The 13,655-nt window shown below is 42.6% G+C and overlaps 1 protein-coding gene across 4 annotated transcripts in view; it reads left to right on the forward strand.

Moving 5' to 3' along the window:
• Nucleotides 1-13,655, forward strand: part of FAM20A (FAM20A golgi associated secretory pathway pseudokinase) — a 50,025-nt gene that overhangs the window by 14,496 nt on the left and 21,874 nt on the right. For all 4 annotated transcript variants that reach the window (XR_013541084.1, XR_013541083.1, XM_072990786.2 and 1 more), the window contains exons 2-4: nt 8,319-8,500; nt 11,891-11,941; nt 12,649-12,727. Coding sequence is in view for 2 of the 4 variants with exons in the window: in XM_072990786.2 (XP_072846887.2) it covers nt 8,319-8,500; nt 11,891-11,941; nt 12,649-12,727 (312 nt within the window). In the remaining 2 variants the exon portion in view is untranslated. The remainder of the gene's footprint in view (nt 1-8,318; nt 8,501-11,890; nt 11,942-12,648; nt 12,728-13,655) is intronic.

Below are 13,655 nucleotides of genomic sequence, written 5' to 3' on the forward strand. Positions count from 1 at the left end.
TTATCATGACTGAAGGAAAGAGCTTGCAGAAGGAATCGTGCAAAACAGAGGATCAAGACCTGGGATGTCCTTTGCAAGTTCATGTGGATAAGCCCAGGTGGCCAACAGCACAAGGCTAACATCGCTTATTGACCTCATGTGTGAACATTAGGGCTACACTGTGGATCTGCTTGATGCACATGTCCTGCTAAAGGGTGGGAAATGCACAGGATTGGATACATTGCAATGCATGTTACCTGAGAAGCAAATCTTACATTCCTCACCCCTATGCAGATTGCAGCCTACAACCATTGTGAGTATTTTGACTGGAGGAGTAGGTGCAGGGGCTGAATAACTGGACATTACAGCCCCACTGTCATCCTGTTCCATTTTCAACCATCATGGCTCCCTCTTGGTGCTTAGCAGTAAACCTGGCCCTTCTGGAAAACAACCAGAGCCCGGGTTCAAGAATATGTTCCTCACAGGTAGATGTGTCCTTTTAGCTATTCCGTACTTTGCTGCAGGAAGAGCTATGATCCGAGGAGCCCTCACTCACAGATGCTCTGGCTGGCGTGGGTTAGCAATAGGCAAAAGTCTCTTCTTCCATAGAAGTCCACTTGTGCCGCCAGACAAGCCCTTCTGATCTCAGAGATCTGGCGGCAGAGCGATCTGCTCACAGGACTGCTGTGCTGACAGAAGAATCAGAAAGGAACAGAGAAAGGGTAGCTCGGAGGGAGGCAAGTTATGTTAGATATAAGCCTCTTCCAGTCCAAAGCCACAGCGACTACGCTAGCACAAAGTTTAGGGCGAGGTCAAGGTAGTAATAAACATCTCTAGGCTGAGAAGGGTTTAGATTAAATATAGCTTGAGCTGGGCAACTTGAGCAGGCCCTCAGCCATCTTGGCTGATTAAGATTGCTCTCAAAAGTCAGTATCCACTAATGATGGGTGGAAGATGATGCTCTCTCTGGAGAGCTTCTCTTGATCCAGCTTGCTGTTGTGCAAGCTGGAGGTCACTGTCTTGAAACAAATGGGGATTGTGTCCATGCAGGGATCTCGCCTTGTGCAAGTTCTTAAAGAGCTTAACTGCTCATTGAGTGGAAGGGGTGTAGAAGATTCTGCCCAATGAGTTCTGTTTCACTATAAAGGGTGGCAGGTTTTATTGGGCATAACCTGTCATGAACTCCAGCCCACTGTGTCTGATGAAGTTAGCCTGCGGTCAGAAAAAAGAAGTTTGTGCCAAATAAATCCTGCTCATATTTATGGTGAGACAAGACTCTTCATTGTTTCCTTGTTGTGAACTCCTCCAACCCCAGGGGAGGTTGTGTGGATCTCCTTCCTCCATTCTTTGTTCCATGACAGATGACGGAATTTAATTTATCAAAACAGGTTTCATTAAGCTACTAATACTGTAGATGAGCCAACAAGATTAACACCAACAGGGGTAAGAACAGTCTCTTTGAATGTCAACAGCTGGCAGGGGAAATTATCCTCTCTCCCTTGAATTCCTGTTTCTTTTATTCGCCTTTATTGATGATTGTGGGTTATCGTATTCCTGTCTGCCATACCTGGACAAGGAGTGGTTTGGACAAGGAGTGCTGCAAGAGAGAGGGCTTACATAGAACTCTCCTCCCTCCCCAAAAGGCTGCATCTGCCTTTCCAAGGATCATGCCGGAGCAGATGGTACTCTCCATCTTGGCAGGGAACTCCTTTACTATCTCAGATAGTAGAGACCAATGCACTTGTCTTTCTCAGATTGAACGTTGCCTTTTCCTCCATTCCCACTCTCCTCAATAAGGGGGTTTATGAGGGACGTGTTGGGTTTAGGTGTTTGGCAGCTTCAGATTTTAGTATCTTCGTTGTTCCCAAACCCCAGTCCTCAGTCTTCCTTAAATACATATTCCCCATCTCCTGGGGATTCAGGCTGTTCAAGTCCCTCTATATCTATCTGATGAACCTTTTCCCTGAGGTCACTGGTGGCATTAATCTGAACCTCTTCCTCCTCTACCTTCCTCTCATGTGTTCATCCTTCAGGCCCTTGATCTGCATGGGTTCGCTCCCTATTTCCTCTCTCAATCTTCTTCTTCTTCTTCTTCTTCTTCTTCTTCTTCTTCTTCTTCTTCTTCTTCTTCTTCTTCTTCTTCTTCTTCTTCTTCTTTTGGTGTTTCTTTTTTTCCTGGTTCCCCCTCTTTAGGATTTCTCCTCATTCTTCTCCCTGGTTAGCTTCATCTTCACTTTGATCTAGTAGTTCCCCTGAGAAGTTGTAATCCATCATGGCATCTCGCAGGGAATCGGTGAGGTGGAATTTGAGACCATTGGTCCTCAAAGTATATGATTTCTTACAGGCTGACTCAGGACTTAAGTTATTAGTGGTAACTATCATCTTGCATGCAGTGCCATGCAAATAGAGCAGAGCCTTTAGGGCTAGACGCTCCTGGATTTATTTCTATGGGTTTGTCAGCCCTTAAGGATTGAAGTACATTGTCTGCAATTGGACGGCTCCTGTCTGCTATTTTTGCTGGCAGTGTAAATTTGGTAATCTTTTAATTTCAGTTTGCAAACAGTTTCCCTCACATACATACAAACTCGTGTCATCTCCATTGTTTTCATGCATCTCATGAAGCAGGCCTTTGCCTGTGGAAGCTTGCATCACAGTAACACTACTGTTTTACATTTGTGTGCCCAGAGAGTTCAAAGGGATTTAACTGCATGGTGAACAAGTGTAGGATTACAGACAAAATGTGTTAATCTGAGGTTCTCAACAAGAGTCTCCCCGGCTTCCATGGGATCGCAGTACCTGATTGTACTTAAAGAAGGCCCACTGAAATCAATGGGATGTCTAATCCTTTTTAGGTTCTTCCCATCTGAGATAGGCTGCAATTTAATGTCCATGTGTCTGAGCGCGCATATGTTTCCATGCTCTCCAAAGGCTGGCCTGCACCGAAACAGGATGTGGATAACATCGCATAGTTCAGTGAAACCCTGAGGCTGGCATTTCTCATATGTTCACCATTAATTTACCACATCCATTCTTCAAGGGCTTTTTATTTAAAAGCTAGGCACTGACTGCAGGGTATTGAAATCTTCTGGTGACATTAATAGAAATCCAAAAGGATTCCAAAAGGAGGACAAGATAAATTATAATAGTAGTAATAATAACAATTAGGATGAGGAAGGTGCTTCATTTCCTAAAAAAAAAAACTCCACAGTTAAATTTAATTTTTTTTTAAAAATGAGCAGACACACCACTTAGAATTCCAAATGCCATGAAATAAAGCCTCTCAGAAGAGCATTGTTCTTAGCAGCTACCTCTCTAATTTGAAAATATTCTGCCTTGGTGGGGGGGAATTACATTGATTTATCTGCTGAATACCTCCTGCAGAGAAAGCACTTGCGCTGCAGAAGATTCTTGGTGGGATCTGTTCAAATCTCTGAGGCACACCCAGTACACTCAGGGCTTGCATAGAATCAGGGCTTGTGGTGACTCATGGCATCATGGTCACCACATGTCAATTGAGAGAATTGGGGGGGTTACATAATGCACACACACATAAATGTCTCTGCTGCTGTGTTACAGAAATTATCCCAGAGATGGGAAACATTGGGTCCTCCAGATATTGTTGAACTGGCTTGATGTCTCCCCATGGGCTATACAGTAATGGTTATAGCTGATGGGAGTTACAGGTCAAGGACGTCTAGAAACTAAACATTCCTCAGGCATGCTTTATACCTCACTTTCCCTTCTGTTTTCTATGGTTTACAGCTGGTGATGTTTTCTTGTACAGTTTCTGCCCTGTCTCACATGCAGAAGTCTACCTTGTGACATAAGGCCCACAGCATTTGTGGAATGAGGTCTTCTCCTAGGGCTTTTGAGGGATTGAGTTGTTTAAAGAGGAATTGGTGAACAGGAGGAGAAGGACCTGGCTATTTTCAAGCTAAGAAACACAAATGTTGCAGGGAAGTGTGGGTGGGGCCTTTATAGACCCAATCTTGGGTCCCTAGATGTTCTTGGACTACAGCTTCCAGAAATCCTGTCCAGCATATCTAGTGGTGAAGGCTTATGAGAGTTTTGGCCTGAGAACATCTGGAGACCCAAGGTTGGAAACCACTGCTATAGAAAGATCAAGAAGTTTGTAGTGCCTGCTTTTCTTTTAATTCTGCTCACTTCCTGTTGAATTCTTCTCGAAAGTATTGCATGCACATACCCGTGCATGCATACACAGATTATGTGTTCTGACTATATCTTGAAATATATTGGTGAATTCTTGACGTGGGTACCCGTCCTGAGGTTTCCTGGCAGGAAAGGACAAAGAAGCAGCGCTCTTTTAGAAAGTGGTTCTTCCACTTTCTTGCATATATTTCCTCACAGCTGCCCATAAGAACCAGCACTAGCTCTCTCTTTTCCTTTGGTTGATCCATGCCATCTGTTTCGTGTGGCCAGACTGAGGAGATTGTAAATGAGGTTGACGTGAAAGATGGTCTGGTTGGTTTGTCGGTTAGAAGAGCAAAAAGGCACTATGTAATTTAGGCCATTTTAGTTTGTCAGTAACTCTGCTGCCTGTTTGGCAAGTATGGTGACATGTTTGTGCTCCGTCAATAGATACCCATTACATTTCCAGCAGCTTAAGAATGACTGAGCCAAATCCACATTATAAAAATAAACCAAACATCTCTACAAGTTTGCCAACAATGGCTTGCCACTGTCATGCACTGATTAGTATAACAGCCATTAATATCAGAGCTGTAACTAGCCATTGGGTGGCCAAAGCTTCATTGCCCTGTTGGTTAAGTTTGGGTCATATGCTGTGCTCATATACAGGGAGAGCATGGATATCTGGGAAGGAACACTTGGTCTGCACACACCGCAGCCATAGTGGCTCCACACTGAGACCAGCTATTGTGGGTTTCATTCTGCCCATGGAGGAGGAATTGCAGGCAACATAAATATGTATAGCAAAGGGGTTTCTATCTTTCTCGTAGCAAATACTGTATCAATAGGTTACTCACATGTTCACCCCCTGTCCTCTAAATTTTGACATCACTCCTAAAGCCCCTTTTGCCCTCCTCTGCTGATTAATATATTAATATATAAAACATACTGGCTAAAATCCCACTGTTGTTTGTGCAACTTTCCATGGCTAATTGCAGCTAATTGACAAGATGCCATCAGATATTGTAGTTGTATGCATGGTCACGCTTCTGAGTATGCAACCGAGATGTATCCCACCCGCTCGTCAGATAACCACCATTAACCATGACCAATTCTGTATATGCATACAGAAGAGGACTCCGGCTATTTTTGAGACTGCGAATTGGACTTTGTCCCCCTAAGGTGAAAAAAAGTAGTCAACATGACCGCCCTGGGCTTCATTTGAGCCTCGAAGATTTCCTTTCAGTTCCCGGAATCGGTTCTCAAATAGCCAAAGTAATAATATAGCAGAAAACACTTTTGACTATATGTAGACTACCATTTCCTCACAATTATTTCCTTATATGATTGGAATTAGAGGGGAATGTTTCTAGGTAATATTCTAGATGGGTTTGACCACATATTTTAATAATTTAGCTCTTTTTTGTGATCTCAGTTTTTATGGATAAAAAAATAGATCTTGGCAAACACAAATCCAGGGTGATTGGCAGCAGAAAAATCCTATGTCTTTGCCCTGAATTAACTAGCATGCTAAACACTCTACCGCAGTGCAGCCTGAGATTATATGCAGTCCTGAGATTACGGCTACAACTCCCATTACTCTTGACCACTGGCTATGCCAACAAAGGTTGTTAAGAGTTTCAGTCCAATAATGCCTGCAGGGCTCCACTTTGCTTAACCCTCTTTGTGGCCCCACCCTGGGATGATGGTCTGTTTGTCTCCGTTGTGGAAATGTTATATACAAAACTTCTACAACCTGTTCTAAAATTATGGAGATACACATATACAGTATAACAATTTCACACTACATATTCAGTACCTAGTGAAAACGAACAGAGAGTCTTGTGGTACCTCAAAGACTAAAAAGTTTAATATGGCATAAACATCTGTGAACTGCAGCTCATATAATCAAAAACAGATGTAACCTTGATGTAGGGTTTTTTTCATTGTGTGATACATCTGTCCATGTATTTTGGATATCACTGTGCAATATAAGGTGAAAAATTATATACCATGGAACACAATGAAGACAGTCATCATCAAGTGGAGAAAATATGGCACAACAGTGACAGTAGCAAGAACTGGACTTCCCTGCAAAATTGATGAAAAGACTAGAACAAAATTGTCAGGGAGGCTGCCAAGAGGCCTACAGCAACATTAAAGGAGCTGCAGGAATATCTGGCAAGTACTGGCTGTGTGGTATATGTGACAACCATGTGACATATTATTCATATATCTGAGCTATGGGGTAGAGTGGCAAGACAGAAGCCTTTCCTTACAGACAAAAACGTCCAAATTTTGCAAAAACCATATCTGAAGTTTCCCAAAAAAGTGGAGAAAAGTGTAATGAACTGATGAAACCAAGGTTGATCTTTTCGGCCCTAATTCCAAAATATATTTTTGGTGCAAAAACAACACTGCACATCACCAAAAGAACACCATACCCACAGTGAAGCTTGGTGGTGATGGCACCATTATGCTTTGGGGCTGTTTTTCTTCAGGTGGGACAGGGACCTTAGTCAAGGAAGAGGGAATTATGAACAGTTTCAAATGCCAGTCAATATTGGCACAAAGCTTTCAGGGTTCTGCTAGAAAGTTGAACATGAGGAGGAATAAATAAATAATAAATAAACTTAATCTTTCAGCATGACAACCACCCAAAGCAAACATTCAAATCAACAAAGGAATGGCTTCACCAGAAGAAGATTAACGTTTTGGAATGGCCAAGCTAGAGCCTAGACTTGAATCCGACTGAATATCTGTGGGATGATCTGCAGAAAGCTGTGCACAGGAGACGCCCTTGCAATCTGACAGATCTGGATCGTTTTTGCAAAGAAGAGTGGGCAAATATTGCCAAGTCAAGGATTTGCCATACTGATAGACTCATACCCAAAAAGGCTGAGTGCGGTAATAAAATCAAAAGGTGCTTTGACAAAGTATTAAGTTTAAGGGTGTGCCCACAGATGCAACCATATTATTTCAGTTTTTTTATTTTTACTTCCCTCCACCTAAAAGATTTCAGTTTGTTGTTCAACTGAGTTGTACAGTTCATAGGTCTCATTAAAGGTGGAAAAAGTTCTGAAATGATTTATCTTTGTCTCATTTTTTTTACATCACAGACACTTGACAGTTTAACAGAGTTGTGTAAACTTTTTATATCCACTGTATATTGAACTGCCACTGATTTCCAACTGTATCCGCTACATATGCTGTGGTCTTGGACCTCAATATCACAATATCTCTGACATTATGGATAAGCCAGCAGACCAATCGGAGGCATCCAGGTGCAGCAGAGAAATGTAATCTGTATTGAGCTCAAGTAATCTGAAAAGAATGGAATCGTATATCTGATAACATTCCCCGTGGAGCCTCCAGTCTTTGAAATGAGAATTGTTCCCTCTCCATCAGCCCTGGCAACTCTGACAAGCCCATCAGGATTTTCAAGAGGCTGCAAGAAGGAGAACCTCATTACTGTGCTCCCAGGCATGGATGAGGAATCTGGGGTATCCATCAAGACTTCCCTTTATCTTGATATCCTGGGCTGCCAGGGAAGGGAGGTGGATTGATCTTGCCAGAAGCCTGAATGGATCCCCTTTGAAGCACCTTCCGAAATTAGGCCAAGACCCCTAGGGCTGGCAGCCTGTGGGGTTGCATCTGTGCTACCAAAAGTGGGCAAAGGGCAAGATGGGGTCCAGAAGGAGATCTGTTTGTGATGTGCAGTACAGTACCAGGTTTTTCTGATTCCCAGCCGCGGCAGAATTACCTCCGTTTGTCCTCGTTGTACTGCCCAGTTAAAAAAACAACTTTAGGATAGTCGGGAGTAGATCTTTACTCAGGTATTCATGGTGTAAAAAGGCTGCCATGCCACAGGTACAATGGGAAGCTCACCAATTTGTGCCATCTCACTTGTCCTGCCAGGTTTTCTCCTCACCTTCTTCCTGCTCACTGAGGCTTGCTGTTGACAGGGCAAACCAACACTCCTTAGGCTTGGGGCCCACCACTGTGAACTTCCTCAACTTTCACACTCCCACGATTCCTGGAAAAGGCCACCTTTTACTGTTGCTTTCAGACAGAGATGGCCCTCATGGTAACAAGGTTTCCAAGGGACGGCTGCTGTGGCACTCAAGCTGATGGGGTTCCTTCTGCATGCTTTTTAAAACCCTAACCTCCTTTTGTTATGTGTATTTCAGGAAGCAGAAGATTTACAGAGAGGAGCGCAACCTAACCTTGGACTCATTGATGCAGCTCAAGCAGGAGGCAAGCTGGCTCCAGTTCCACTTGGGCATTAATAGCCAGGCCCTGTATCCTCGGTCCAGCCCTGCTATTGACCAACTCCTCAAGGACACACATGACCTTAACACCATCAGCGCTGGTAAGTTTTCCTTCTGAATCTGTGGTTAATCAGTCCTGGTTTTGAACTGTTCGGGTTTGTGCCTGGCGGATTGGAGAGGAATGGTCTGTTAATTGCACCTTGAAAAGTCTTACCTAATTTCCACAAGGTCAGTGGGAGTGAACGTTGCTCGTGTTCCATCATTCTGTTCCGTTTTTTGACAGTTGTTAGTTGTTATGTGCCATTGTGCTGCTCCCAACTTATGGTGGCCCTGTGAATGAGGGATTTCCAAAACGTCTTGTCCTCGACAGCCTTGCTCAGCTCTTGCAAACTCAAGGCTGTGACTTCCTTTATGTAGTCAGTTCATCTCATATTTGGTCTTCCTCTATTCCTGCTGCCTTTTTGATGGTACACCACACTGTTTAAAAAGAACACAAAGGAAAGTGCTAAGAAGAGGAAACCAGTAATTAAAACCTCTCCCACTGAATAGGAAGAGAAATTGGCAGTGGCGTAATAGGGGAAGTGCATCAGTAAAATCCTGCTGTTGCTGACTTTGTTTTCATGGCATAGGCAAGGGAGCAGTTCTTTCTGCCTCTGTCAGACCCTGCCTCAATACTGGGGTGTCCTCCTGGAGAGATTTTGGAAGCCTGCGGAGGAGGGGCAGCAGGGAAAAAGGAGCAGAAGAAAGTGCAATTGTTCATGAGAGCATTTCACCTGATGCCATGTTGGATCCCATCCTCTATGTTGGAGCCTCCATCCTGTGCTGGGATTTCATCGGGGAAACAACAAAAGGAGCTGAGCATGCAGGCAGGCGTAGAATGCAGAAGCGGGGAGATTTAACCACTGGGCCACTGAGATAAAGGCCAGAGGGGTAGTAAGCTATACAGCTTCTTGGCCTTCTCACCCTGAAATGGGCACCCAGTGGAGATGATCTGTGAAGAGGCGAGCCTCTTCAGATGGTTCTACAGCTGTGGTGCTCACTTTAAAAGTGAACATTTTGGAAACCGTATGTTCTCTCCTGCTGCCGTTGAGACATAAAAGCCTATCCGCATAAAGGGTGGTCACAAACCCAAACATAAAACATAAGACGCAGAATTCCTCCCACAATCCTCTGCATGTCATCTGTTATGTCCCTGGAAGCTGCCAAATACAGATTGTCTCCTGTGTGCCACTTGTTGGTCAAACCACCAACAAGAACATGAAATTCTTCTGCCAGAGGGAATAGGACTTCCATTGTTCTCCTGTTTTCTACTGACCAAGTCGCTCCTGTGTGTTGAACATCAGGACATGCTTGGGCATGTAGGCAGAGCACCACAAAATCTTTTACACAAGGAAATTCCCAAATAGCCACACGACATAAGAGGGGCGTCTTTAATTAGACCATAGCTGTGTTATTTAATTAACATGATAGTTAATCTGTCCCTTAGTTTGCAGCATGCATGGGAAAATCTAATTTTTTATGAATCATGCTTAGTTAATCAGGTCAGATTTCTAGCAAAGTAAGCATCCTGTCTATTTAATAACCAACTGGCAGAGACGGGATGCACCAGATTTTTCTCACAACAAAATGAGAAGAAAAAGTAAGAAATGTTACTTTGTTCTAGTCTCTGTGGTTACTAGCATAACTAATGCTAACAATTTTGTATTATTTAGGGGATGGTTAGAAGGGAATTTGCCCTACTATTTGGTCTGCTATGGGGATGGACTGGTTCACTTCTTTTGCTGGTGATCAGATGACTTAAGTGCCAGAGTGAACCAGCCCATCCCCAGGGCAATCCTATATGCACTTTTATGGGTCCCAGTCAGGGGCTACTCTTTTTTATGGTACAAGTAGAATCGCACCGTTCTGAATTCATTTACATTATATGTGATTGCTGGGATGGAACCGAAGCAGAGATTGAAGCTTTAAATTTCCCTTCCACTTTCAATTTCCCAATATTGTTAAGTGGCATAAGGAGACAGTTTAACCACTTCACAAAAATGCAGAATTAAACATTTTCCCTGCTCCTCCATGGAGAGGAAGAGGAAGAAAACAATTTTTTAAAAGTCTATGAGAACAGAACTGATGTGTTACATTGTTTTGAGAGAGAAAAAATTGAAAGCTTCCTCCCAGAAAAAGGAGGAGAGTGGAGGGAGCAACGAGGAAGATTTTTTTTCTTTTTGTTCTTGTTGTTTTTTTAGGAATGTAGGCCAAATAGAGTCACTCGATGTATGGATGCCACGTGGATGCAAGGATTGCACCAAATGGCATACTGGACCTTTACACAATCTTAAGCAACCCTATTTAGCCCGCTCCCTCCTGCTTCAGTTGAGCTGTGCAACCAAGCCCTAAGTGCTCATCCAACCTAATTCCATCTTTGCCTCATTTGTTAGAAAGCTGGCAAAGCAGTTCCACCTGGAGGAAAAAGGAAGCGTAGTGCTGTGGCCAAGGATGCTGCTTAGAGGCAGAGTTTAGAGGCACTGTAAGCACATATGCCCCTATTTTGTTGGCTATGAACCACACAGGAAGGGGTCTGTTCACCACACCATTCTACTTTCTCTGTTACTTGTGCAAGAGAGAATCTACTCACCTTTTGCACACACAGGACACTTGCCAGCTTGTTTAACTGTGAGGTGGAGATCTTGGGGACACATGGAGAGGGACAAATCTCTCAGCCAAAATCTCCAGCAGTGTCCTTGATGGAATTTTCTACTGTTATTGACACAAGAAAGTGTGACTTATCACAAAGTCCTTTTGCGATACAAAAGATACGTTATCATATAACTCAGTGAGCAGTCTTAACTTTCACTGGGCTTTTTCGCAATTATATCCTGAACCCGTCGGAGAGAGCCTGTAACTCTTGCTGGAAATGATCTATCTGCATGTAAAATCACTTGGCCAAAACTTCCCGTGGTGTTCTTACCTTGATTCAAGCTCAACTGCTGTTTTAAAACCCTTCATTCTCCCCAGGATATTCTTGATTGTCCTTGTTCCCCTTTTGTTCTTCTAAAAATTATAATGCACACATCCTTTGCAACACCCATTACTGGCATGACAGGGCACACCAAAGGCTGTCATAAGACATTTTGCTGCTTAAGATCAAGGATAAAACAATGCTTCTCCCTGAACAGTACTACATACTGAAGAACCTTACATCTACGTTGATGGTGCGACAATTCCCTTTTCCACGCCATGGGCAGCCTAAAAGGTAGGGGGCAGATTGCCTGGCACATAAAGATCCCTCCTGCAACACCACCCTGCCTCTTGTCATCCTTCCAGTAACTGCCATGTGGTTCTAACGGTAGGAGCAGCCCTGCATACCTATTATGGCAAATGGTAGCACTGGTCCGCCACGCGGGCTGATGATTGGGCTGTCTCTGCATGAAACTCTTTTTCGAGATCTATTCAATGGCTCTGAATCTCATTCCTTTTCTTTTCTTTTTTCATTTCAGATTATAGTCAGGATGAGAAAGCATTGTTAGGTGCCTGTGACTGTTCACAAAGTAGGTGGAATGTATTTTGTTTCTGTTACCTGTCTTGATCGATGTACCTCAAGAGTCCTTGTTTCTTAGGAGAATAGAGGGATTTTAATAATACCTTGGGGAGGTGATCTTCAACCATTTCTCCTTCCCTCTGCAGCCCTTTACATCTCTTTATGATCTGGACACAATCTCTGCCCTCCAGGGCAGCTTTATAGATGGCACATGGGAAAGACCAATCACAAAGGCTGAGGGCAGGAAAAGATAAGAAGGTGACTTTGCAGTTAGAAGCAATGCTGCCTCAAGAAGTAAAGGACATTGGATTACCCTATTTTCTTATCACAACTTTACAGGTTGCAAATTAGTTTGCTTTTGTTTGATGAATAGCAATAGGAAGATTTCCTTTGCATGTTGATTGCAGTTTTCATGAATGCTCTTCTGGAGAGATCACCTTCTAACCACAAAGTAACTGTCTGTCTTTCTGCACTGACTCCTGCCCAATTCAGCTGTCTATCAATGTTAAAACAAACTTTGCAAAAACCACACTGTGTGTACATGGCTTATGCTCACAATCACTCATGCACAACGCCCTTTCTGCTGGTTAAAGGGCCTATTGTTTTTACACAAATGCCCTAGCAAAACTAGCATGTTTAACTAAATAAGCATTTTGTCTTCTTAAAAAGTAGTTTTGTAAAAAAAAAAATGGGATAAATAATTCTTTCATTTCTCAGTTGTCAAGCCCAGCGGAGTTCATTTGAAGCTCGTTCTGCGGTTCCAGGACTTTGGGAAAGCCATGTTCAAACCTATGAGGTAAGCTTACTTTGCCTGAAAATATTTGGGTTCATTGTTAAGGTGGTGGGCAGTGGGTTTTCAGAAGGCCAAACAATTTGTAGACATACATACATACATACATACATACATACATACATACATACATACATACATACATACATACATACATACATACATACATACATACATACATACATACATACATACATACAGCACTTATATTTAACAGATACTTAGGTTTTTGGTTAAAACTTGTATCTGCTATATAATACCAGTCAATGTTTTTATGTTGATTGACTATGCCTGGTGTTTTATAATAATAATAGTAATAGTAATAATAAATAAATAAATAAACAAATACATTTATTATTATTATTATTATTATTATTATTATTATTATTATTATTATTATTATTATTATTATTATTATTATTATTATTATTATTATTATTATTATTATTATTATTCCAATTTATGGCAGCTTTCCTACATTTTCAAACTGTAAAGTTCTCAGAAGTAGCTTACCGTCCCTCCTTCAGGTGGCTGTCTGAGACTGCAGTTTTTGAAGACCGGGCACACAGCCCAATCATCCACATAGCTGCTTTTCCTCAGAGGCACAGCAGGGAATCAAACTCCCAGGTCTGGAAGTCCAGCCAGGTGCTCGAACCCCTTGAGCTATTCCAGCTCTGCTGAAGAATTTCCTCCCAAATAATCAAGAGATTTCCCTGTAACAGGCCAAGATGAGACAAACTATTGCCTCACTATTCATATGACTGGCAATTCTGCATTAAAAATGATTTACTTTCTTTCTTAAGTAAAACTATGGAAGAAAAATGATCCAGAGCTCTTGATATGGTCAAGGATGGTGGTTGTGGGGAATTTATTTCTCTGCCCTCTGCTGCCATCATGCGCTGGATCTGTAGCTGCCAATTACAAAAGGCAGATG

The sequence above is a fragment of the Pogona vitticeps genome, chromosome 2 (assembly GCF_051106095.1).
Source record: "Pogona vitticeps strain Pit_001003342236 chromosome 2, PviZW2.1, whole genome shotgun sequence".
Lineage (NCBI taxonomy): Eukaryota > Metazoa > Chordata > Lepidosauria > Squamata > Agamidae > Pogona > Pogona vitticeps.